Here is a 27,890-nt window from a genome sequence, read left to right as displayed (position 1 = left end):
CTTGTTTGTACTGTTAAGTGGCAGTGTGTAGTTTCTTTCTGTTGCATGGTGGAGGAAAGTGGACTTCGCTCGCTTTGTCCTCCGGCTCCATCACTGCCACTCCTCTTTCCGTCACTAGGGGGAGACAACGGCCTTTTGCAGCCGCTCCTGTCGCTGTCAAAACGTCCCACCGCGAGCTCCGAGCTCCAGAGTGAGCTCTGCCTCTGCACCGCCATCCGCTCACCGGCCTGCGCAGCGCGGGTCCGTCGCACGCTCCGTCCGGGATGGAGAAGGACGTCTCTGAACCGGACCCGTCCTGCCTGCAGAATGGGACGGGGGGCGTCCTGTACGGGGAGTTCATGGACTCTCAGAACGACAGCGTCCGCTACTCGGTGAGCCTGTCCGAGAGCGCACTCACCATCCAGAGCATCTTCTCGTCCGCCGGCCGAACTAAGGTGGTCTTTAACCTGAGCGACTGCGTGGGCTGCCGGGCGAACCGAGCACCGGACAGCGAAGATGTTGGCGCGTACTTTACTGCCTATTTCTACCCGTTCAAAAGGCGTTGGATGAGCGCGGGAGAGGCTCGCCAGAGACTAGAGCAGTGTTTTCGGGTCGCTCTGGTCCAGGACCCCATCGCCAACCTCCAGGAGGCTGAGAGGTGGGCTCGGGCCATCCGGGACGCGTCCGCGCTGCAGGCACCGAGGAGACCGGGTAAGAGTCGGTGCACTTCTGCACACGAGGGTCAAACTTCTACATAATACTACACATCCTGGTAGTGCAGAGGTCCTAGAAACTCACATTCATATTTAAATATGTTGTTTTTGTTTTTAAAGACTGATTCTTGGTAGTTGTTGATCATTTATTGATTATTGATTATTGGTTGTTTTAAACCCTACAGCTTTGTAGCAGCTATTGTCAATTATTTCTATTTCTATTTACTTGTCTTAATTATATTGTCCAAAATCCTACAAAACATTCTTAAAGGCACACTATGTAACTTTTCTGGAGGTGAAAAGCCCATGGAAATAGAAAGTTAAACCACACTTCAGAACATTCTCAATGCAGATAGATGAGCCTTATGCCATACTGTGGGATATTATGATACATTTTCATGGAAACAAGAAGGAGGAAGCTCCTCCAAACCAAGTACTAGTCAGGTTTGTGGAGATGCAAGCCCCCACAGTAAGGACACGTTACTACACATTTTTTAAAATGAAAAATAACATGCTTTTGTTTTGGCACAACAAGTTATATACTTTGCCTCAAAATTCTACACAATTTCTCCTCCTTTTTGAACCTGAAACTATTCCCAGTACCTTTGGTCAGCGCTCGTGTAGCCCCAGGTTTGAACTCTTAGTGTTTTTAAAATCAACAGTGAGTAAAGATCTATCGTCTTATTCGTGTATAATTTTTTTCATTTTGAACTGTAAATTCTGCTAGATTTTCATCACTCTGCAACCAATGGCTCGCTGCTTTGCTATCTTATACTATACTTGAACATTTGCACTGCAACATGAGGCTACAATGTCCTGTTTTCTCCGTATGGCAATTCCTTCTTCCTACTTCTGTTCCCTTCAAACTGCCATGTGTGCACTGCAGCCTGTGACATCTCTCTTGATTCAAAACAGGTTCGTGAGGTCTTCCACGTGCCCCAACGCCTCCGGGCTACGAACTCGCTCTACCTGCTCTGCAAAAGTAAAGCCAACTGCCCGTAGTAACCATTAAACCGCCTCTTCCACATTCATTCACTTGTGAGAAGACATTCCGAGCAGACGCCGCAGCCCCGACTTGCACCGACCGTCTCCCTTCCTCTTACCACGACCACTTAAGCCGTTAGGTTTCGCTCCTCTGGGCCGGGTCCCCTTCATTACCCGTGCTGGGGAAATTACCCGCGAGGATTTCTTGTCGATCACATCAAAACCAAAAGCTGTTTTCAACCGGCAGCTTTGTCTAATTAGGACCGTGTCAAGTCTGCTCCCCGCCGCCCCACGTTCTTTGTTTGAAATGTAAGAAGGCGTCTCAGTTTCTGCCGTGTAACAAGATGGTAATTAGCATAAGCACAATCTGAGAAGTGTAGGCACAATTAGGCCTGTCGTTCATTTGGGAGGCGAGGAGCGCAGTGCTAATGACGGAACAAAGTCATATGGGCTGTAAAAATGATGACGAGGGGTAAAGCCGTCTGTTTCCCCATGGATAAGAGAGTGTTTGATAGCTTCGCTCCAAAGGACACAGAAAATATGTTTTGTGTGCTGCATTCGTAGATCTTTAGTCGTTTTTAATGTGATTTTAAGGATTTATTTGGGCGTGGAGTGAGTGCGCTGGAGTTTTGGGAGTGACCGGACAGTTTTATTTGCCTTTTCACTTAAAAACATACAGATTAAGAGAGATTCTGATCATTGTGACAGGTTTTTCCAGTGCTACGACAAAGCACAGATCTTGTCTTTATTTGACCAAGAAGTGACTATAACCCAATGTTTCAGTTTCCTGTTTGTTATTGGCACCATTTTGAGTACTTTTCACCATAAAAAGTAGAATGTTTAGTTTGAACAGCTGCTTGCTATGGTCATGGGGCTAATTTCTCATCACTCTGAAACTTATGGATACTTAGTACATTAAGAAATGTACAGAATGTTTTATTTTATCTTGATGTAAGGTGGCATCAATGACAAGAATATTGTATTTAAACTCAGACGTAGGGATGACTGTGAAGATGACGCTTTAAAAATACAAATGATGTGTTTTCTTATTCAGTTCACATAATGTCTTCTTTTTGACTTTTCTGGCGTGCGGTGCTCCATCTGCTTTTCTTCATTGGGAAGATATTGCTTTTCCTGTAAAAATAAAAAATATATTTAGACAGACAAGCATGTGGGACGCTACCAGGCCAAGCTACAAGTCAGATCTATGGAGATACAACCTTTTTAGAGTTTTTTTTTCAGCAATTAAACTCCTGTAATTGATGAAAATGCACACAATTTTAATGCTCAGCTGTGAAGCATTTCAGATAAAGCAATAACATCAACTCCAGCGGCTAGCAAACTCCCACCAGAAAAGTAACATACTGCACCTTTAATAAAAAAATATTTAAAAAAAGCCACTGATTAAACATAGCAAATTAGCATTACTGCTAATCTGGACATGGCATTGAGAAATAGCTGTTTGTAGTGAAGGAAATATAAGTGTCATAGTAAAAGTGAGTTATATGTGCTATGAGTTTGATTCCTGACTCTGACAATTTACTGTATGTCCTCCCTTCTCTCTCAGCCCTCATTTCACACTGTACTTTCCTGCCAATAAAGCATACAAGCCACAAAATTAAAAGAATAAAAAAAAAAGTGAGTTCTATGCAGGTGCTTTGACTAAAGAACATACAGATCAACTGCAGAGGACAAAATGACCAAAAACCATCAGTCACGTTATCGGGGTGGACAGATCCTCAGATTTCTCAAAGCATTTTCGGCACTTGGATAGTTTGGCGGTGACTAATTTGGAATGGCGGTTGCCGGGGACAGAGGGGAGCGTAAGTAGCAGAGATGAGGAATGAGGTTACCCTCCCTGTAGCTGCCTCCAGGTGTACACAGCAAACACACCACGGTAAATAAAGACCAGCCCATGTGCGAGACGGGAACATCCAGCCTCTCTTTGCTCTGCAGCCAACTCCAATTCAGTATTCACAAGGATTTTTTCTATTTTTTCCATTAGCCTATAGCAGATGGTAACCTGAACATCTCTGTCATATCGCATCAACGCTTGGCACTCTGGGAGGCGCTGAGGTGTTACTTCGCACATTTTAATCCGAAAACTCAGCCTCATAAAAAATAATTTGTCCTTCCATCACGCTTTCGAGCGCTCGTATTCTCAATGCATCAGGGGGATCGCGTCCAGGGCGGCCCAATCACACGCTAGTTAGGGGATAAAAGTCGCGCTATTAATTCCAAAACGAACTCATCAAAGCAGGCGTGTGAAAGTCAGTGTGGTTTGCTAATCTGGCGGCGCAGTTATTCCAAAGTTAATTGCGTGTCATGTCATCTGGGTGCGCGGATGGAAAAGGTTGGATTAAAAGTGTAACCGCCAAGTTAAGATGAACGATTGAAATGAGCCGTCTTATGATACTCCACTGAAAGGAAACACTGGGGGGTATTGTGGAATATCCCTTGATTGGATTCGTGCAAACATATAACACGTTTCTGATTGGACTATAAATGACTTTGCTTCCAAAATATGCTCAAGAACTTTGTAATAGTTAGTTTAAAGCAGCGGCAGTGGTGGAAAACTCATTGAACTACACACAGACTCTAACAGTTCTGTTGACCTTCATCTTTAAAGGTGCTTCATGGAAACCTTTGGTGAAGGCTTTGGCACCTGCTTGTCTCCGTTCCATGGAGATCCACATCAAAGCATTGAATTGATCTATTTTGCATGGTTTTTATTCAATGGCGTGTTTTTATTGGCCAAAAATACCTTAGAACAAGCATCAACAACTTGTCCTCCGTGAGATAGAGAAGTTTAATACTGCTATGACAATCCAGGCAAAGCAAAAGCATCTCTGTGAAGACAACCGGGAGTCAAGTTACATTGAACATCCTTACATTTGAACCACACAAAATAATTGCATTAAGTGTTATATTGTATTGTAGAAAAGTTTTCATAAGTAGGCATCTGGACACTGTTTTAGAAATCAAGACGACTTTCAGAGTTATTTGAGGCTAGCCACATCCTCTTCAGAGCTGTCAAGAATAGCTCATTAGCATCTGACTGGTTTGACTTGCCAAGGTTTTATGAAGCTATTGTAGACTGAGGGGAGATTGTACTGCTATTCAAAGAGGAGTTTTCTTTCCTAACAGAAATTCTTAACAGGCAATTTTTAAAAAGATTCAGATTAGTGTTAGTCTTCATGACTAATTGGATGAAGAAAAGTAATTGGGTCTTGAAGGGAATACCAAATATATTAACTTTACTCAATTGTATGACACTGCACTTTAATATATTTGGTATTCCCTTCTTATATCAAAGTACAGTGTAATACAATTGAGTAAAGTTAATATATTTGGTATTCCCTTCAGTCTAATTGCAAGCATAGTAGAGTTGTATTAATTGATTTATATTTTAGTACTGTGCAATTGATTTGATTTAAATCACATCGATATTCAATCATTTCAGATCTTCAACTTTCTTTCTTTTTTTTTTTTTTATCAAGACTACAATCATTCTTCTGTCAAGTTGTTTCATACTTTGGACAAATATCTTGGACTATTTTTGTGTTTATTGGCACTGACTCAAAGCTAATCTTGTTTATGCATTTGGTAAATATGATTATAGAGAAAAAAGGAATTAAATCAAACCATGATCGATTTCCCTTGTCATATCGCCCAGCTTTAGCAAACGTTAACCTTGTTCATTTGGTATTCCATTCGTGCGCTGTGAGATTCTTTGAAAACTGTCATACAGACTCACCGCTTGCGTTCTATTTTCCTTACAATGTGGACAGACTGACCATTGGTGCACTTGCAAACACTGCTCTTCTCTGTGAATGTAAAGGGTTAACTTCTAATTCGAATCGACTGGGACGTCATCGCACCAGTAGTTTTCGATGGCTGTGCGTTCTCTGTTTATTGGACCGAATGAGCCGTAAATAATGAGTAAAGTGTAGGCCACGACACAGCAGTGCTCATGTGGGCCCTGGTCTCATGTTCTAGAGAGAGAAGAAGAGGAAGGAGTAAAACGGCCACAATTCTTGCTTCTTTTTCTTTTTTACGTCTCCCAGTGCTTCCAATGTCTTATTTGTTGCTTAACGAACAGTTGGTGTGGACTCGGTTACAGATGGTGGTTTTATGCATTGGTGGCTGCTACTTTGACTGAACCAAAATTGAAAGGATGTGAATATTTTTATGTGGAATCATCTTCTGGGATTTTGTGAAAATAGGCTTATAGAATTGTGGTTTTAGTTGTTGCAAGGCCTTTTCTTTCCATGGTTGCTAAATGATCAGTGGTGACTTTGTTTTATGAATATCAAATGCTGTAGGATGTGGAAACACGGGGGAAAGGGCTAACACTTTATTCTGAAACATGCTCTTCACTCGTGGTTCAAAATCAAATACAGGTTCCTTAACTTCTACTATTTATTAAACAAAAGTGACGGGCGACTCAATATCAAAATTTCAATATATCAATACTGACAGAGGCATCAAAAAGTATTGATACTCGCGCAAAAATCTTGATATTTAAAGGAGATCTATTGTGCAAAATCAATTGAAACAAAAATCAGATCAAAACAAAATTCTCTGGTATTAAATAATAAAGGGTGGAAATGTTTTTTTTGTAAACTGGTGTTTTTTATTTATATTGTCTCATTGCCTCCATTTATGCTTAGAAAATAGTGTTCTATGAATTAAATTTTAAGAACTAAACTGAACTGAATTGACTTTTTATGAACTGAACTGAATTGACTTTTTATGAACTAAACTGAACTGAATTTTATGAACTAAACTGAACTGAATTGACTTTTATGAACTAAACTGAATTGCCTTTTATGAACTGAACTTTTGAACTGCTTTTATTAAAAACTGGACACATCAAAGGGTCGGGGTCAAGTGTTGTCCGTCAAAGTGTTTGCAGAAGACACCTCCGTCATCCGGAAAAACCAACACGGGCTGAATGCCTGAATAGATGACCCCTTACCCTCTTCACCCACCTCTGCCCCCTGCCCCCCCCTCACCCCATGGCACGGAACTGCGTCGGCCTGTCATCTCCCGAGACGCCTCACTGCGCCACCCCCAACCAACTCTTCCCTCTTTCTCTTTTCATCCCTCCATCCATCCCGCCAATGTTTGCACTCCGAATATCGTGCGAATTCTAACAAGACAGCTTTCACCAGATACTATTCCCGTATTTGTTCTTGCTCCTGCTGACGGTTTTCCCCCTGCCGTTTGTTAGCACGTCCCACCTGTGAGGATAGCCCGGGGTAAACAGTTTTTGAGGCTCGCGGAGAGAGATGAGAGCAGTTTTCCTCCTCCTGTCAGTTCTGCTCGGGTTGGCAGTAAACATTGTCGCAGCCTGTCCGCCCGTCTCCACCTGGGTTCCCGTTTGTTTACCAAACTCTAAGTAGGGAAAAGGGCTACACGGTGGTACCCAAAGGTATTTCACAGAACATCACAAGCGCTTCTCAAATATAGCCTTATTTTGGCCATCAAAAAGCATGTCTGTTCTCAGTTCCACCCTGGAGGAGAGAGCGAGAGAGCGAGAGAGAGAGAGAGAGAGAGAGCAGTGTCTGGGAAGAAGACGTTTTCAGACGGCACGTAATCGATGCCCTATTGACTTGTTGAAATGTCTTTTGGGTTGTGACCAAATTTGAATTAGAGCTAAAAGGTGCATTGTGCAGAATTAGTAATAAACTATGAGATAGACCATTGCATGTACCGAAATACGTTGGGTGTCAAGTGACAGGATCTTATTGAATTTTCCAGCATCAGAAGAACAAATATAGATTCATATTAACGTTTTCCAAAGGATGGGGTGGTTTTGGGGTAAGTTGCTAAAATGGGAGTGTCTTTCTTACTGGAAAAGCAACAGGTCTGGCTGGTCTTTACTGACGGCGTCAAAGTCTCGCTGGACTGTTGCGTGTCAGTCTGAATCTTATCGAGAAGGTGAAGAGTTGACGTGATCGGGTTTCTCAGGAGATAGTAGAGTGCCTCAGGTGAACGCTGAAATATGTGGACTAAAATGTATTCAAGGTTATAAAAGTGAATATGTGTTAGTGTCATTAGTGCTTCTGCATGTTTTTTTTAAACTAATGTTAAGCTATCTCTGTAGCCACAGCTGCCTTGGGGGAAAGTGATGGAAGGAAGGTTGTGATTCTGCCTCCAACCACCACCATCATTCATACAGTCCTTCTGCTAATACAGTCATAGTGGTGTGTCCAAGGATACCAGTATAATATGCAGTGCCATAGGATCTAATGACAACCTTCAGGCTGGTGGGTCAATGCTCCAACTGAGCCTTGGATTTAGTGTATGTGGCAGTTCAGAATGAGTGCAGACAGTGACCTCATTAAAGTCCATTAGATTACATCTGCTGCTGCCGGTTTTACAACTGTTCAAATCAGCATCTCGTGCTATGACTTTTGTTCAAATTTAGATCTTTAGATAAGTTCTTACATAACACACAAAGGTTGTTATATATTTAATAAAGGAAAATACGTTTTTTACAAGCTCTCGTGTATGATGTAGAAGTGAGATTATCAAAATATACATAATATTCTGAGTATTGTTTTTTTGATGACATGCAAAATGTGATTAAAAAGAAAATGAAAAAAAAAAAACTTATGTCGTAAACTTCCACATAAAGAGTATAAAGTTATATTTCTGCACTTATTGGTCATTTTTCAGTCTTTTCACATTTGCCTAATACTTAAATCTCAACTAATACACATAAAGACATATTTTAGCACTCGGTTTGATTGACCTAATATATGTATATTGTTATTGAGCTATACATTTTTGACAATATCCCCCACCCTTAATATAATGTTTTGTCCAGGCTTGTATCTTGACCATTGCAGTACAGGAGCATTGTCCAATATTTACCTAATGAGGGTTGTTTTTGTCTTCATTGTTCCATTTTAGTTTTTTACCAGTGCAATCACTCTTGAACTGACGCTCTAGTACGCTGACATGTTGAGATCCCTGTTCGGGCAAGATGTCAGCGTGATTTCTATCTGTCCGTGCATACTTGAGTGCAATAACCCGTTGTCACTTTGTCGCTATTGCTGACAGTATTCTGGAGCTGTAGCGATGCTCTTTTGTGTCACATTGTGCTCCAACATCACAAAAGACAGTCGTGTGTGGGTGAATGAACGGCAGCACAGGGTGGCATGTGGCTCATCCTCTCTCGTTTCCCTCTTCCCTCGCCGTCTTCCTGTCATCCTCGCACCTCCAATTTGCTGATGTTTGTCTTGCTAACCAGGAGCCGAGAGACCCAAGGCGCGCCGATGGCAATGAATTACAAGTAACAGGGAAAAACTCTCTAACAAGAACGGAAACACTTCATGACACGATTGGGTTTTTTTCGTAACGAGAACGCAGCCCAATTTCGAGCGCTGTGTGAATTTGATGAATTCGTCTGCTCCCCTCGGCGTCACCTGTGGCCAAATCTTTGTGATGGAAATAGATAGAGAAAATGGCCCGTCCTCGAAAAGCCCCGAAGTTAAATCATTCCTTTGCGATTCGTTTGGTTTTGTCGCGTGTGTCCGCTGCTTAAGTTCAAGGGTATCTAGTCTCCAAACTCCAAAAGCGAAAGGGAGGGGGAGCCATTCTGTCCTTTTTTTAGCAACAGTCCGTATGACAATTAGGGGGCTAAACCTGATCCTTTTAAAATATGGATTTGAAAAAAGTGCAGGAAATCCATGCAGAGGAGCGGATACTGTGACATAGCCTACTAGGCCTATTACCGCGGTAGGATTATTGTCTGAATTACAGGATGTTAGGGCTTCGTACATATTAGGCATTACATCATGGGGTTCGAACTAAGGGATTAACCTAATTTCTTTGGTAAGATATGAAAGGAACATTAGAAAGAGCTACGGAGATGGTAGTTTTATTAGATAGCAGCAGCCAAGGGAAACGTCCAGCTTCAAGCCTGGATTAGAGTTGTCACAATACTCAATGCAGGTTTCAATATAACAATGAGGATAAAACAGAATAACAAGAACAGAAAACAAGACCCTGAGAGAGGATGGAACAATAACATTTACGTGAGCATTTACTGGTTTGTTTGTCCCATCTACTCCAATATTTGAAAAACACGTCCATTTTCAAGTTCACTGAGAAGCCTTCCATTTAATAAACGTCCTTTACTGTGGAGGTCCAGTCCTCTGCAGTTTACTCGTGTTGTGTCATCCACTTCTTTACAATGACCTTTTCCCCTGCAATTTAGAGTACAGGTATCCAAAGGTATCCATCTATTGTTTTTATTACAATGGTTTTATGTCCCAAAAATCAAGTGGAATGACATGGTCCAGGTATTAATAGAACTGTTTATTTTGTAAACCCTTTTTACTGGATAACCGGTACAGGCTAACATATTGGCAACCCTTTTCAGTGTCTAATATGTTGAACGGGGGTACAGAATGGTGGTCTGAATGGTCGACGTGATAAACAATTACCTGCTCAGTATAGGATGAGGCATGGCAAGCGGCTGGTTGTTGAAAAGGAAACTGTGAAATGAATTATTTGCATAGTCTAGTAAGCACAACGTTGTATCGTAACCAAATACTAGATTCTACAACATCTAGTATGAAATAGTACTGATGGTATGTACTCAAAGCAAGAAGGTCCTAGGTTTGATTACCAATTCGACAACGATCCTTGAGATTTGGAGAAGGGGCCCCAGATACGCCACTGTTTGATCAACAGAAATCTAATGTGTCAAATATTTGAAAAGCTATAACCCTGTTGTTTCAAGCTACATGTTCAGAAATGTATGTGATTCTTGAATAAGTTTAATTAATCAGATGAAATTGCCACAATTCTCTTGAGATGCTGCTGTTCAAAAAAGCAAATGCGATACTGACAGCAGCAATATATCATAAAAGAAATAAATTTTTTAGAGGCCAATTAATTAGGTCAAAATCTCATCTTGTATCTCGCCCTTTTTATTACGGCAGATATTGTCCCCAAAGTATTCAGTTTGATTCCAATTGCAGTTTGAGTTGTTTTCGTTAAGGATTCTGTTTCGAATGTGCTAATATTTTCACTGCAGACTTTTCCCACATTGCCTTGGCTTGTTATTTTTGATAAATGTCACCGCTGCTCTCAAACCGCTGTGTGCAGAATCAGCTTCCATCGCTCCAGCCCCTGAACAACACGCTGCCATCCCACAGTAATAATAATAAGGCTTAGTCACTAAATCGCTGTTCCCCTTTGAGACGAGAGCAAAGGGCTCGTGGGAACGCTGTCACTTCACTTCTGCTCTGATATTAAAAAGTTGACTCCTGACTTCTGCAATGTCATATTAACTTTATGACTTGTCTTTGGCGAACACTGTCACTGGCTATGATTATTGTACACATCCGCAGGGACAGGATGCCCTTTAATATTTCTGGAGTTATTTGATCATGCACACTGAGTCACATCTGTTCTACGAAAAAAAATCATATCTTGTGGTATATTATTTTGTTTTATTCTGAAGATGTTTGAAGAGCTCTGCCATCTGCTGGTAATAGTAGTGTCTGGCAAGAGTGAAATGTCTAAATGAAGCTAAAAATATTGTATTGTAATATTGCACTGTACTGTTGATGATAAGAACAGATTGGGTAAAATATACTGATTTAAAAACACACAGTAGCTGATTATATAAAACAAAAAAAGTCAGTTTACCATAGGACCATAGATACTTAGGAGAATTGTTTGAGTCTTTCTAGTTGTGGTTCTGATCTATTTCAGCTTTAGCGCCGAGATCAGCACCAGTTTAGTCCCAGTTATGATGTGGTGTTTACTGTGGACCTATGGAACTATTGAAGGATCTGGAAGACGAATCAAAGACGGCGCCGTATTGGTTTCACTGGCTTGTGCTCACTGGAACATTATGCCAAAAAGATGTTCCACATTTTCTTCCTCATTATGGACCAGCACCCTGTGAGTCGACAGTTAACGTGATCAGTTCTGACCAGTCATTGCGGCTAGAGTGGCGCTAGCGTGGGCCCAGAGCGAGGCTAGATCTTACAAAGCTAACATTTAGGCGCTTTGAGGATGACGGAAGTTTATATCATGAAAAAATCCTCTAAAATCTTGGCTTGGGACCCAGAATACACCAGAGTATTTTGGTCAGCACTCCTTTTGTTGAGCCATGAGCCAAACTCAGACGGTAACGTGCAATCAGATTCATTCGTTTCCGTGAAGTATATGAAACAGAGGAGCTTGTTGGTCATCTAACACCTCAGATTAACAACATTTTGTGCTGTATGCATTGATTCTGAGTCTTTTATCCAGTTCATATTACATGTAGATCCATGGCGTGAATGCAGCTTTAGAAGATACATCATATTTAGTGGTGCATGACTTTACCTCATTCCCCTCTCCTCCTCTTCTGCTGCAGGGGTGGTGTACACAGAGGTGCGGCGTCCATGTCGGGTGATGATCCTGGTGAACCCTAACAGTGGGCGTGGCCAGGCTCTCCAGCTCTTCTCTGGCCACGTGCAGGGCATGCTGACCGAGGCGTCCGTCCCCTACGAACTGGTCATCACAGGTCAGTATAAGCCGTTTTTGCAGATATTTCCACACGATGGAAGGTTGGGGAGCGTTTTAGGGGCAAATTTAAAGGTGTTTGACGGCCTACTCACTACAAGGGATGCAACAATAACTGAAACATCGTGACATCGTCTTGTAATAATATTGTGGGCTGTAACAATATAGAGAATGATAAGATTCTTTGCTAAAATGCATTGTTTTGTTTAGTAATTTTACATTTTTATTCTTTGGATTTAGATTTTTGTTACGATTCACACCAGAAAAGAAAAAAGGAATATCTACCGTACATTTCTGTGAGGTTCTCCACAATATAGCAATAACTATCGTACCGTGAAATTAATATTTTGACAATATTGTACCATGGGATTTGCATATTGTTACATCTTTACTTACCACACACTTAAAATATTTACTGAATTTGGCTTAAAATGATAATGCACTACTTTTTTGTGAGTTTGTACTGCAATTTACAATTTAAATGAAGATGATTATTTTCTGGTTTAATCACCAAGTTGTAAAAGGTAGAATGAGAGTTTTACCTAATTAAAATGCCTAATTTAATGTACAATATAATGCTTCTTGATCATACTTGACTTAATTCCTGACAATAATAACACAATTTGCAATTTGTGTTTTAATAATCATGTAATTATAAGTTCACATTCTACATGTGTCCTTGAGAATTGACAAAACAATACTGAAATATGATCTGACAAACACTGAAATCACTGTCCCACAATAATTTCAATATTAAAATTTGACTTTGTGACGTGAGTAGTTGCAGTGAGTGAGGTAACCTTGACCCCGGCATACGGGAGCTTAAACCAACGGCTGTAGGGCTCTGGAGAAGTAGGTCACGCTGCCACCCCATCTGCAGTGAGCTATCTGTGGTTATTATGCATTATTTGTGCCATCTGAAATGAGCGTGCCACGTGTTCAGCTGCACACTGACACTCACACGGCAGCACGCGGGCTCCGACACACTGAACACGCGTTTCAACTGTCTCTCACGCCATCGCGGATTTAGGGTTGTGCAATATGATCGAAATGGTTCACTATAATTGGCTTTGGGGCTTTTTGATTGACAGGTCGACCCTGCAATTTCTGTGGTGGTAAAATTATGTGGTTTGGAGAGGTCAGACTTACAATGACTTTTATGTAAAACATTTTAAAGGGAACTATAAGTGTGTGGTAAGTAAAGATGTAACAATATGCAAATCCCATGGTACAATATTGTCAAAATATTAATTTCACGGTACGATAGTTATTGCTATATTGTGGAGAACCTCACAGAAATGTACGGTAGATATTCCTTTTTTCTTTTCTGGTGTGAATCGTAACAAAAATCTAAATCCAAAGAATAAAAATGTAAAATTACTAAACAAGTGAAAAACATGTATTTATTGTTTCAGCTGAGGTTTGTGTTAGGGTTGGGCGATTCTTAATAATTGACAATGTGAAAAATTGTAAAATCGAGGTTTGTTATGAAACATGTTCACACCTCACTTTCTTATTGTGTAGAGTACAGGGGAAAGTGAATAAACAGTAACTTCAGCATGGAATCTATTGAGATGTAAAGTCGTGTCTTTCCCTCAGAGGAAAATGAAACGTTTTTAATGTAAAACTACCCAGGGACCACGAAATACGACCTGCTGTATTCTTAATCGTTGACATTTTTTTTTAAATTGCTTGGTTGGCAAAATTCTAGATGAAAAATAATGAGATAAAACAGCAGTTAAATTAAATTCTGTATGTGATTTACAACTTACACAAGATTTAGATGTAATCAAAATTAACTGGGCTAGTTTATTAAAAAATAAATACTTTAAAAGTAGAACTCAAAACAACTTTCATGCCTGCTTTGTAATATGTAATTTATCACACAAGGGACACCACAAAAGGGGAGCCTATAAAGTGAAATTGAATGTAAAACACAGGGGTGCCTTGCCTCAGGAGGAGTTTGTTCAGGAGTGCATGCCCCAGAGCTGAAAACCTTTGAGAACCACTGAGAGAGAACAGAGAGAGAAAGACAATTGTAGAGAAATAGAGAAATTAATTGTTATATGTTATTTTCTTCAGTGGATCACTTCACAATGGTTGGAAAATGTACATAACTTGGTGTAGTCCACAGTACTAAAAGGAAGGTGTAATATACAGAAGTGGATGTGCTGGTCAACGCCTGCTCCATCTCCATTTAAAAGGCTGCTCATTCAAATGCAGCACAATTGAATTAAATATAGTTTCAATTTGGTCTGAAATTGTTCCTGTAAGTACTAAACTACTGGTGACAACATGTAGATCTAGGAGCCTCACCTGAGCAATACGGCTTTTTAGGAGTTCACAAATGAATTGTAGATCAATGAACTTGGAGTTTGCCCCTTCCCCTTCGCATCCCTCCTCTTTCACTCACTCTCTCGCTCCAGCATTAACAGACAAAAGTTTGCTTAAACAAAGAGATTGTAGACAGGGGGGACATTGATGACGTTTTCTGCATTTTAAGCTGTAAAAGTATGTGTTTTATTACAGTCCAACTCTTTTGGCTCCCTGGATAGAATTTACATATTCAGAAATAGATTTTGTAGCAACTTTTACTGTAGTACATTCTGTCATTTAGTCCTTCATTATAATTGTTGTTATAATTGGTTACTTCTTGCAAATTCAAATTGGGCCATTATTTATTCTAAACTTGTAACATAGATATGGTTAATCTGTGTTGTACACATGCTGCATTACACTTCCGTATCCGATATAAATCCTGCATCAGTAGTTCCCTCTGCTGCCTCCCTGTGCTCCGCCCCTGTCTGTCTGTCTGTCTGTCTGTGAGCTGCTGCATCACACTGGGCTGTGAACAGACAACACTAAAGCATAAAACCTTTGTCTTGATTTTTGCCCTTGTGTTATTTTATTTATGTTAAAACTAACACTAGTTGTTCCTCTGGTCAATTGTCACCTTAAGTGTGAAATATCCTATTTTCACATAACCGTTCATGGCCTTAATGAATAAGATACTTCCTATTACAATATTTTTATTTTATTTTATTGAAATTTTCTCAGCAAGCAGAAAATAAAACAAAATACAATGCCAGGTATGTTTTGATTATTAGGAAGCAATATTAAATGTTTGAAAATAAGTTAGAAATACGAAAAAAATTATGTGCACGGACTACGGAGCGCTGTCCTCCCACACTGGTCAGAGCTCCAGCTTTTTTCTCTGCTCTGGAAGTTTTTAACATGTAGTGGCTTGAGGGTTGTCTCACACTGGCCTCACTCGTGCAGTTTTTTACCAGTGTGAATTCTCATGTGTCTTCCAGATGTAGAGAACATTTTCTCACACTGGTCACATCTGTAGGGTTTCTGTTAGGGCTGTGTTCAAAATATCGGTGATATATCGTCACAGGCTCCGTATCGGAGTCGCCGTATCGATACTTTTCAATAACGTTAATTTATTAAAAATTGTCCGGGCGGCCGTTTAGAAGCTCCCTCCTGTAGAGGGACAGACACACACCGTGCACCAGCGTGTACACAGGCCTGAAGAAGAGCTTTTCGCTCTTACACGCCTCCCTTTTCCATTCTATTTGATTTCCTTTTTCATTGATTTCATTCCTTTCACCCCTTTATTTTATACAAATTCAACGCAGCCCCGGAGCTAACTTAGCCCCGAGACCGCCATTTTAGCCCCGGAGCTAACACAACCCCGAGGCCACCACAACAGCCGAACCGGAGGCAAAAAAACGGACACAAACCTGACACCAACATCACGCACATCGTTCCTACTCTACACTACATAAACCGAACGGTTAAACAATAAAACCGAGCGGTTAAACAATACAACTATCCAACAGGGCTCCGCTGAGCGCCTGTTAGCTTAGCGTTAGCCGCGGCCACTTCCGCGCTAGCGCTACTTAGCTTAGCGAGCCCGACCCGAAGAAACGGGATTTTAAGACCAAAACAACAAAAAGACACAAACAGAGGGTCAACACACTCCCACACATCACACACATTACACAGACCTTGCCAATTGTTTGGCAACTTTACTTGAATGTGTTCTTTGCATAAGCTTTGTGGATAAACATGAAAATGCATGCATTTTCTTATCCGGAATAAAACAAATGCCCATTTGGTAAACTTTAAGACCCTGTTTTCAAAAAAGTATTGTATCGGGACATACAAGTATCAGGATACGTATCGTATTGCGACCCCTGTATCGGGATACGTATCGTATCGCGAGGGTCTTGGCAATACCCAGCCCTAGTTTCTGTCCAGTCTGGACTCTCCTATGTGGTACTAGAGAGTTTAATTGTAATTAATTGTAATTGGAATATGTCTTCTCGCAGACTTCACAGCTTTACTCCAGTGTAGACTCTAGTGTGGATTTGGAGAGTATACTGTATACTTGTGTATTTTGAGGTCAGAATGCTCTGAGCCATAATTTTTCACACTGGTCACACCCATATTGCCTCGCTCCAGTGTGGATTCTTATATGACGATCAAGGCGACTGAGATAATAAATCCTTTACCACACTGGTCACAGTTGTACAGAAAAGCAAATGCCTTCTTACAAACATCACAGCTGTACGAGTAGTCCCTGACCCAAAGGAGTTTCCTGACCAAATTGGCCAGTATGTGGCCATCTTTTTTAATGTTAATCTAATGTGTTTAAGCATTTGTATAATGGGACAGTTTTATTTTGCCCACACTTAATGTTCTCTTTATCCCTTATTGGTTTAAAATAGGAACTTCTACAATCACAACTGAACCTGTGTGGCCAGTGCCTTAATCTGCAAAAAGGTTCAAGAAGTACTAGAGAAACCAAGAGAATAAAGTTTTCAAAATTTTGATTTAGACAGGATTTAGATATCTGCGTCAATGAGCTAACACAACACAAAAACAAACAGTGCAGACACCTGACAGTTTACAGACACCTGACAGTTTGCACAACTGCTCCCTGCACAAACAGAACGTTTTAATTTTAGTCCTCCATGTTTAAACAAAGCACTGTGTATTGTCTTACCGGTAAACAGAACGGAACAGATGAAGAAACCACGGTACCACGGTCACTGTCGAGCCTGTGTTGTGCTTCATAATAAATCCATATCCAGTCACAGCCTGCAGTGTCCGTGTGAAGTTTAAGACACGGCTAATGTGATCTAAACTTCGCCATAGTCCTCATGCTTGGTCCACTTGTATTTTGATTTCTTCACACTTGTTTTATTAAATCTTTTTATGCAATTGTCTTGCTCTGAGCCTGGTTTGTGACAACAAAGGTAGATTTCTGGAGGTCTCTTGCCCATATTTAAACAAGTTGTCTCATATAATTAAGTAAAATCAGTTTCTGCATCTAATTATAGAACGTTTTATTCTCAGAGAAGCAGGGAATGTGTTGTTAGGGTGTTAATGCTAGCTTTACTGTGATGGTCTCTGAAAAGTTCTTAGAAGCTCATTGTAGTGAATACTCAGGATGCTTGGGGTCCATTGTGTAGGGTAACATAAAGTACAAGTACTGTAAGGTTATGAATGTCCACCCACCTGTGAAGGGGGCAGGGCATTCAGGTTTGATATTGATTAAAGAATTGTTCAAGAATTCAAACATGACACACTGTCTAAGTGTGGGTAAGTTTTAATCGTATTTTTAAGAGTAGAATGGGGCACCAGCCGGATAATCGGCAATTTAACAACTCTATAATCAGATTAATTAATTAATTAATTAGAAATTAATTTGCTCGTTGATCTAAAGGTTTGAGAACGTAACCGTGACATTGACCCCTTTTCTGGAAATGAAGGAACACTTTACCAAATGTGGGTTATGAAGATTTAATGACCAAATAATTGAACAGATAAATATGAATTAGGAATATGCAAATGACGCGATAACAGATGGAAAACACTAGACATGATGGTTCTAGATCTATCTAGGTGTGTGTTAGAGTTAAGTCTAAGATGAAATTCAGCCTGTGAAGTGCATTCATACGAACGGAACCAGAAGCTGTGATCCTGAGGAGACGGGCCTGCGTGGGGTCCAAGGGCCTGCGTGGAGTCCAAGGGCCTGCGTGGAGTCCAAGGGCCTGCGTGGGGTCCAAGGGCCTTGTCTTGGAGAGATCGTTACTCTCTGTAATCCAAAAGGAGTCATTTGATGAAAAGTTATTTTCAAAGTTCAGAGCGTCTCTGTTGTCGCTTTCACGTCCTCTTTCTTTTGGGGGCCGTAAAACTCCACACGGGCAGTAGATAACAGCCCGTATTCCTGTCACCATGGCAACAGGGGGAGGACATCCACATATCCTACAATTGGGTAAATGAGCAATACATTTGGACCACAGCAGTTTAAAATGTCTCAGTTTTATCCATCTGAGCAGCCTCATGATCCCAGTCAGAAGGAGTAAACTACATCTTCAATGACAAAGTTATGCAATGTAACCTTCATAACCTCCTCTCTCTCTGTCACCGTGACAATACACCATGTGGCAGGGTGAACTTCTCCGCTGGTGGTTTGGCCTCGGCTTTGAGTGGGACACAAGCAGACAGCAACAGTAAAAGGTGGATATAGAGTTTATTTCAAAAAGTGCTTCGTTGGAAAGGTCAGGCGCAGGAAGAACAAAGACAAAATAATTACTGCTGGCTAGCTCCCTTGTCGACAGGAGAACGGAGGGAATGGAAAAATGATGTAGGTCACCAGAGGTCTTATGGGCCGATATGGCACAGGGGTTAGAGATGGCCTCGTGGATTATCAGGGACAGAACATTTGGCTCCAGCACAAACACATGCACACATTTACACTGCAAAAACATTCATGTCTACATCAAAAACAACATTTTGATTCAGTATATCAACAGTAAGAGTCATTTTAGTTTGGATTAATTTAGTTTATATTTTTGAATTTGTTTTAAAGTTTGTCCTGACAAATTATTATTGTTATTAATAATAATATTGAAACCATTCAAAATATTATAAAACAACAAACTAAACTAACTTGGCTGGTTAAAAAAAAAAATAAATCAATTAATGTAAGATAAACATGTAAAAAAAAAAAAAAAAGTAAGATAAACATGTAAAAAAAAAAAAAATGTATTTACGATAAACATATGTAAAAAAAAAAAATAGTAAGATAAACATGTAAAAAAAAATAATCAATGTAAGATAAACATGTAAAAAAAAATAATCAATGTAAGATAAACATGTAAAAAAAAAACAATGAATGTAAGATAAACATGTAAAAATAAATAAAAAAAAAACAATGAATAAGATAAGATATGTAAGATAAACATGTAAAAATAAAAATAACGGAACAAGTTAAATGATGTGAATGCTGACTGTCTGATGTTATATTTTGCAGTGTATAGAGATGGGGACGGACGAGAGCCAGTGCAGGTGCTATGTGTTAGCGTGTTAGCGTGTACCTTCTACATACTGTATGAAGCCTCCAGTGTAGTGCCTCACCCTGAGTGACCTCACTAGAAAGCAGCACAGCTCTCAAGGAGACTTTGAGACTTTTACCAGAGTGTAGCAACTGTCAACCATCGCGTCAAGTACTATGTGTAGTTCAAGTTCAGTATCTTAAAAGGCTCAAAAAGGCATACTGTAAAAATAAACTTTAATCCCTCTGCCCAAATCCTCTTACAAATGGTATTGTCTGTGATAAAACAAGAAAAGAGCCCCAGCATGTACTGCAGTACTACAGAAATAGTCAATGCAAATTCTGAAACAGATTCATCTTGAAGACCTAATAGAAAGTGCTTTGCTTTTTATATTTACTAACCTGTTGCTTCTACTATTACTTCTACAGGTTTGGGGAGAATACTTGTAATTTTTTTTTACAAAATACTGAATATCTGCATTAAAATGTACCATATTTTGTAATGTTATTTGGCCTTATCGGAGTATTTTATTCCGAATACTTAAAATACTTTCACCTTGAGTTGCATAGTGTAAAAACTAACATCACATAGGATTAAAACAGCTTTTTTATTTTTGTTGTTGTTGTGCATTTATAAGAGCTCACAAAATAAGTGCAGTTCAAAGCCTAATATTTCATCATTAAATACCACAATTAATTCCTCTTGATTACAGTATTCTAGGTATGTATTTTCGGTACACATATTCAGTTCCTTCACAACACTGTACTTTTACTACAAACTGTCAGAACTCTTCATAAACTCATGCTGCTCATTCCCTCTGGCCCTGTTCACGACCCCAGTCTCTTTTGGCACGGACAGTTTGAATATGGAAGTATAACCTCTCCTGGAACTGGTAGTGCCTCCTCCTCTCTCTCCCCTCTCCCCTCTCCTCTTCTCCTCTCTCTCCCCTCTCCTCCTCTCTCTCCCCTCTCCTCCTCTCTCTCCCCTCTCCTCCTCTCTCTCCCCTCTCCTCCTCTCTCTCCCCTCTCCTCCTCTCCTCTCTCTCCCCTCTCCTCTCTCTCCCCTCTCCTCTCTCTCCCCTCTCCTCCTCTCTCTCCCCTCTCCCCTCTCCTCTTCTCCTCTCTCTCCCCTCTCCTCCTCTCTCTCTCTCCCCTCTCCTCCTCTCCTCTCTCTCCCCTCTCCTCTCTCTCCCCTCTCCTCCTCTCTCTCCCCTCTCCCCTCTCCCTGACAGGCTGCCAAGCGCTGTGTCAGCCCTCTGCCCCTGTCTGCCAGCCTCCAGCCGAGTCTCCTCAGTCCTCCTCGTTGGCGCCGGGAGAAGAGGCAGAGGGTGAACACACATTGTACGCGGAAGAGTTTGGTCATTACTCAGAGGCAATGAATCGATACTTTAGTTTAAGCAAGGAAACCGGGCTGTCTCTGCGGAGTGGATGGAGTTATAAAGTGTCTCTGTGCGGTTGGTTGCGTTGCTGGCTTTGTTCCATATTCACAGTGTTCTGGACCAAAGCCTGAATTATACATTCAGTTTGTTCCTACGCTTAGATGATATAAGAACGTGTTACTGTTTAATCCAGGCATGTCCAAATTACAGCCCGAGGGCCAAATGCGGCCCGTAGACCAATTTTTGTTGGCCCTCCGGATTCCTGCTAAGTTGGTCCAAACAACACAAAGTAGTACTTTTTACAGTACAATTGGAAAAATTCCACCATTTTGAGTCTTATTAAAGGTGTGGAGGATCATCGAAACTATGTCCACTGCAAAATTCTGAATGATTCACTTTGTCATTCGACAAATTTGACATTGTCAGGTTGTTTGTAGCCCTCTGCTCCGTATACGTTTCAAAATGTGGCCCTCTGTGAAAAAAGTTTGGACACCCCTGGTTAAATCATTTAAATGTGTTTTTGTGCCATTACAAGATTTTTATGCTTTTTATTTTTATGCATGTTTGAGTAATCCTGTATTGTCCTGTGGTCTTGCAATCTATGTTACCTTTATTTATACAAGGAAAGCTCAATGCCCGGACACATGAATGCCCTGTCCACATACAATGGACAAAACAAACACAATAATGCAAACAAAAATCAAACGCTTAAACATTAAGAACAGGTGCAATTGTGACTTTACTTTAAATCTCTATCACCAAGTTATTCAAATGTGATAGTAACAACAACGTGTCCAACTTTGCATGTCTTTGAAAACTATGACATTTTTCTACCATAAAAATATGTACATTTCCGGTGAAAGGCCATTATGAAGAGGCGGAGCTTATCGAATCTGCAGTTTTGACCAGGAAGTCAATTGATCTGTTTCTGTTACTAAGTCGCTTTGAATCAGTATTGTGACAAACATGTAAAATAATGAAGAAAAAAAATTAAATATTGTTTTCTTTAATTGAGGTGGGGACTATACAAATATAAAATAAATATGCAGAATATGTGGTGTAGTTTGAAAACATATATTGGAATCATTCTCAGTCATTCCAAATTTGTTTATTTTAGTTTTGGACAGTTTCTCAGTCAAAACAACCCTTTGTACTCTTTTGTATCATTTCATTCTTAATATTACTGGTTATTTATATGCTGTCTACCATATTTGTTCAGTTGTATTTTTAAAATGTGTGTGTGTTGTTTTCTGCCTCAATAGCTTTTATATAACATAATTTATATATAACATAGAATAGGGTGCACGGTGGCAAAGGCGGTTAGCGCTCTTGCCTCCCAAGAAGGAGATCATGGGTTCGATTCCCACCGTCCAAAGACATGCATGTGTTAGGTAAAATTGGTGACTCTAAAAATTGGCCCTAGTGAATGAATGTGAGCGTGAACTGTCTGTAATGTCTATGTCTCTGTGTTGGCCGGGCCAGGCCAGGGTGTACCCCGCCTAAGGCCCGAAGTCACTGGGATAGGCTCCAGTCACCCGCGACCCCGAAAGGGAACAAGCGGTAGAAAATGGATGGATAACATAAAATATCTCTGTGTTCTGCAGAGTCACAGCTGGCAAGAGCGGAGCTTTTAAAACCGGGTACTCCGCTGAGACTGGCTCGAGGTAGCTGTAGCACGCTGCCAATAACACAGGATAAACAACCAGCATATCACCCGACACACACATCCACACGCGCTAATATTTGTGAGCACCAGATGTTAGCACGGGGGGCTAAGCTGCCTTGGAGCTGTTGAGTGGCCGCTGGACGGTCTAATGCGATATGTCTCGTCCGATAAGGGAAATTGAATCCCCTTTTTGGCCTAATCTGCATTACCCTGCCCAGGAGGAACCAGATAAGGTCTCGTCCACTGTCCTTGATCGAGCTGTCCGTTTTAAGATGTCAACAAGTCTGCCGCTATAGCCCTTGGACAGTTTTAGTATCCCATTTTATGTTGTTTTATGTGTTTGTACAGAGAAGAAGAACCATGCGCGGGAGCTGGTGATGAAGGCCGACCTGACGCAGTGGGACGCCCTGGTCATCATGTCAGGAGACGGGCTCTTGTTTGAGGTGAGCCACGCCGCGTATAGCCGCACGCGATCTTCGGATATTGATTTATTTTAACAAGTCTTGGCTAATTGCTCACAGGATACGATCGTAGAACTGTCAACGAAGTTCCGCACTCTCTTCTTCACCGGAACTAGGTGAAAAAGACCTACAGACAAGAGGCTACAGGTTATGAAAGTAGTATTGAAACAAATTAGGGGTGTTAAATAGTGATAGGACATTGAGGTGAGCTGCCTGTTTGGAGAGATGATGGATTTAGTGCAGCTTTATGCACATATCCTCTACTTCTCTCTCCTCCCACTCCTATGGATCAGCCTAGGAGTCATTGTGTAAGTGAGAAAAAGTAGAGCTTAAGTTAATAATAATAATTTTGTTTTTGTATTTTTTGCCATATTTCCCACCCCCATTGAAACCACTAATGGTGTTAGCCCTGCAGAATAAAAAATGTAAAAGATATGCCAGCTGTATTGGGAAGTAACTTGACCCATTTCTGTACTTTTTTCAAATCAAAAGCATTCATGGAGGTATTTGGTCACACAATTTAGACATCAAACTGCACACTATTAGTAAGAAGAGATTAATACATGCAGTACAAATGATGAACGAATGTAATATGTTGTGTAATATAATACATTTTGTTGCAGGTTTATACTGTATGCAATGTAACTGTATATGTATTATTATCAGTTGTTTAGAAGAGAAACACATTATTCACAGTGCAATAATAGATAAATAAATGAAAAAAAACTACTTCAAATGACTTGTTGGCCCTGTCAAAAGCCAGGTAATAGGTGTAGTACAAGAAAAAATATATAGTAAAAGTAGCAGTGACCATTAATGTCTTCCTCATACTTCTATATTAATCATTACACTTTCTTACTATCTATGCAGATCCAAAATAAATGTTTGCCAAGCACTAACTGCATTATATTTTCTCTGTGCAGGTGATAAATGGGCTGATGGACCGTGAGGACTGGCAGCAGGCCATCCAGACCCCCCTCGGCATCCTCCCAGGTGGCTCCGGCAACGCCCTGGCCGCCTCCGTCCACCACTATTCACAGTGAGCTTCCCCATTAGCAGCTATTTAAATGCAGACGGCTAACGGCGCAGGCCTAAGTTTAAACCTTGAGGAAGACAAATTGTCCCTCGTTGGCTGTAATTATCGCACGGGCTGACCGGGCACATTGGTTGTCAGGAGGGAGCGAGGAGGGGCCGCGGAGCAGACTGCTGGGTCATTTTGGGCAGCTATTAGCTCTCACAGGAATGTTGTAATAGCTGTAGAAAGTCAGCACATTAAAAGTGATCATGGTCCACAGACGGTGCTGCTTTGGCACTAGAAGAGTCAAGTGTTGTCCCTCTGCTGGCGGGTCTGAGGTACAACAACAGAAACATTTGAGTTGCCTTTTTTGTGATATGTTTTTGGGTTCTTCAAAAACACATGTGGAGTTTTGATGTGTTGAATTCACTCAGATTGCTTTTATACTTCATCCACACTCAATCAAAGCCAGCAGAGGGCGTAATAAGCACAATGTGAGAGTTCTGTTCCATTTGAGAGTTGCTGAGTGGCGTAATGGAGGAAGTTGTGCTGTGATACCCACCGTGCCTATTATATTCTTCTCCTCCCCCATGAGAGAAATATTAAGTTCTAAAATGCCTGAATTAGATACCACCAACAATTAGTAAGTTTTAGCTCATGCAGTGCTTCTTAGTTGTGTCATTTTAGTTCTGCCCTCTTGCTCTCCGCGCCTCAGTTATCCCTGCCTCAATAAACAATATGTAAATGTGTTGCAAATCTTATGCCCTGTGTGCTTAATATTACAGTATGCTAAGTAGTGTTTACCGAAATACACAAATAACAAGGACAAGAAATGCGGCATCATGGGACTCCTCCTCAGATCTTCAGAGCTGTATTCATGGTCAGGAGTACCTAGCTGTAGATTTAACAGCGGGAGGTAAACACAGGGTGAACATGTAAACACAGCAAGAGAAAAATTGTAAACTCCTCTCAGAAATGTGCCACACAGAAACGCCTCCTGCTTCATCAAATAGTGTCATATTAGCATAAAACTAATGGCTATTGTTTAAGTAGCCAGAGGGTTGTGAGGGTCGAAAAGTGATTGATGAAATGCAATTCTATGGAAATGTCTTGGCAGATCAGTGACATCTCCTTGGGTAAGAGTAGGTGGTGGACCCTTCACCACAAATGTGCACCTCTACTTATTATCGCTCATCTCATCTCAGCACTCTTTCTCACCATTCTGACTCTTTTCTGACTTTAGTTTGTGTCCTTTCCTCACCAGGGCCCCACCAGCGTGGAACGAGGAGCTTCTCCTGAGCTGCGGCTTCATGCTGTGCAAAGGCCTGGTGGGCCCCTTGGACCTGGTCTCCATCCACCTCTCCTCCAGACAGCGCCTCTTCTCCTTCCTCTCCATCGCCTGGGGCTTCGTCGCCGACGTGGACATGGAAAGCGAAAAGTACCGCCACGTTGGAGCCATCCGCTTTTTAATGGGCACATTGGTCCGCCTCGCCACCTTACGAGTTTACCAGGGTAGGCTAGCGTACCTACCTTTTGACGAAACCTCCAAGAACCAAAAAGGGAATTCAACTTCTCCACCTCCGTCGCTTTGCTCATCTCTTCCTTGCCGTCTGATTCCCAAATCTCCAAACCAGAATTCTCTGTTGCGTTGTAGCAGCACCAACACGAATCGAAACACAATGAGCAAGACTTCCGTTGAAACCCAAAACGACAGCAATACCAAAGTGCTATTGCTGGACTCCTTGCTTCCTAGTTTGTATCAGCCGGTCCCAGAAAGTTGGGCCGTCGTCAAAGAGGAAGACTTCGTACTGGTTTTGGCCATGACCCAATCGCACCTGGCCGAAGACCTGTGGACCGCGCCCGCAGCCGTGTCGGACGACGGCGTCATTCATTTGTTCTACGTGACCGGCGGGATCTCGCGCCCCGCCCTTCTCCGGCTGTTCTTGGCCATGGAGAAAGGGGCGCACCTGGATTGCGGCTGTCCGTATTTGATGTACGAAAAGGTGAGAGCGTTCAGGCTGGAGCCGCTGACGCCGCAGGGAGTGATCGCCGTGGACGGGGAGCCGGTGGCGTACGGGCCGCTCCAGGCGCAGGTGCACCCGGGGATCGCCAGACTCGTATGTGGATAGGATGTGGGGCGTTTCCGTAGCTTTAATGATCGTTATAGTTTTGAGGGTCGAGATTCTATGTTGGAGGTGAGACTAAGCTATTTCTCAAAAGCACAACCACATATTTGCTTTCTGAATCAAATACCGTATTTTCCGCACTATAAGGCGCACTGTCAATTAATGGTCTGTTTTCGATCATTTTTTAAAATCGCTTCGGGGTCAGTAAGCACAACCAGAATGAATCCATATATAAGGCGCACTGGATTATAAGGCGCACTGTCGTTTTTTGAGAAAATGAAAGGCTTTTAAGTGCGCCTTATAGTGCGGAAATTACGGTACCTGATTAAAAAGTGGGCCGACCAGTGCTGTTTTTGTGTCCTTGCGACTAGAAAAAACAAGTACAAGACTAAAGCGTTAAAGCTGCGCTACGTAACTTTTATGATGGAGGATTGTCTCCGTAGAAACGTCCTTGCTTTGCCTGGAATGTTTCACCATATGGCATTAAACGTCTCCATCTTTAGTCGATTGTTTTTATGGTTCTAAAAACCTAGATAAAACCTGAAACTTGGCCTCGTGATGTCACTTTCTTGTCTCCATGGATATCGGTTTCGCTTTCTTACCCCTCTCACGCTCGCTCTCAGCCTCTTCTCACATCCCATCCCTCTCTGTCCAACTTTTGTCTCTCTCTCCCTCACTCACTTCTACATTTCTCCTGTTTCTCTCTTCTCCCTCTCTTCTTTCTCTCTCTCCCTCCATCCCTCTGCCCCTGACCTTTCTCTCCTCTCGATATCACTCACTCCCTTCTTTCTCCCTCTTCTACTCTCTTACTACTTTCTTACTCCCTCTTTAGCTCTCTTACTTTCCCCCTTGCTTCTCCCTGTCTCCCTACTCCATTCTATTTCTCTCCTTTCTCTCTTCCTCACTCCCTTGTCTTACCCTCGCTCTCTATTCTACCTGTTTCCATGGATATAGATGGGTTTAATACCATACTGCGGAACATTCCAGGCAAAGCAATGAAAGTGTGCCGGTTCCAATTGACTAAAAATGTGTTGTAAATAATATTTTGGCAGTGCATTTTAAGCACTTGTGCTCAAATTGTCACTTATCCATTTTAGATTCTCATCCCTCGATTCTGCCTTTTATACGCGAGTCTCTTTGTTCATATTCTAAAGTGCCAAAGACGTTTGAAACCGCCTCCTGAGAACTTTATATTTTTCTACTTCCTCATGCTATCTTCTCAAACGCTCCGTCTCTCGACCTCTCGTTCAGGGTTAAAGGATGTTGTCTCTGGCTGCGGGCTGGTCCCACGAGCACAGAACTCAGCACACGAGCGTGAGAGGGCGTAATGGCCCCGGGGCCCGCCAGAGAGCCACTGGGCACAGCGCTGTCGGACCCCATCGCCGCACACGTGAACGGAAGCGCTGTCAGTTTTGTACCTGGGAAGCCGGTGTCGTCGGGGCGAACGGGCGAACGGGGGACCCTCACTGTCAAGCCACACCTTCTCTCCGCACAAGCCACGCCCCTGGTACACATCAAGCCACGCCCCCTCTGTGCTGGCAGGATAACATGCAGCTTTCTTTGGAGAGATTTGATGCGGATTAGAGGTTGATGGATCCGTAATCATAGGGTTTAAGGCGCACGGGCTACACTTTTACATAAGCCTGCATTTGTTTGTGTGTATGTCCCAGTGAC

At 41.6% G+C, this 27,890-nt stretch overlaps 1 protein-coding gene across 1 annotated transcript; it reads left to right on the top strand.

Annotated features, from left to right (window-relative positions):
* The first annotated feature begins 195 nt into the window (after positions 1-195).
* LOC140357931 (sphingosine kinase 1-like) lies at positions 196-26,271 on the top strand. Its single transcript, XM_072442516.1, has 5 exons — positions 196-690; positions 12,070-12,219; positions 22,963-23,057; positions 23,999-24,114; positions 25,355-26,271. Exons 1-5 carry the CDS (start codon positions 264-266, stop codon positions 26,217-26,219), a joined length of 1,653 nt encoding a protein of 550 aa, XP_072298617.1. The 5' UTR covers positions 196-263; the 3' UTR covers positions 26,220-26,271.
* The last annotated feature ends 1,619 nt before the right edge of the window (positions 26,272-27,890 follow it).

Source organism: Eucyclogobius newberryi, unplaced genomic scaffold (genome assembly GCF_026437365.1).
Source record: "Eucyclogobius newberryi isolate DKJ021-1_F unplaced genomic scaffold, fEucNew1.0.hap1 SCAF_13, whole genome shotgun sequence".
NCBI lineage: Eukaryota > Metazoa > Chordata > Actinopteri > Gobiiformes > Gobiidae > Eucyclogobius > Eucyclogobius newberryi.
The sequence above is the reverse complement of the archived record's forward strand: the minus strand, read 5'-3'. Positions and strand labels throughout refer to the sequence as shown.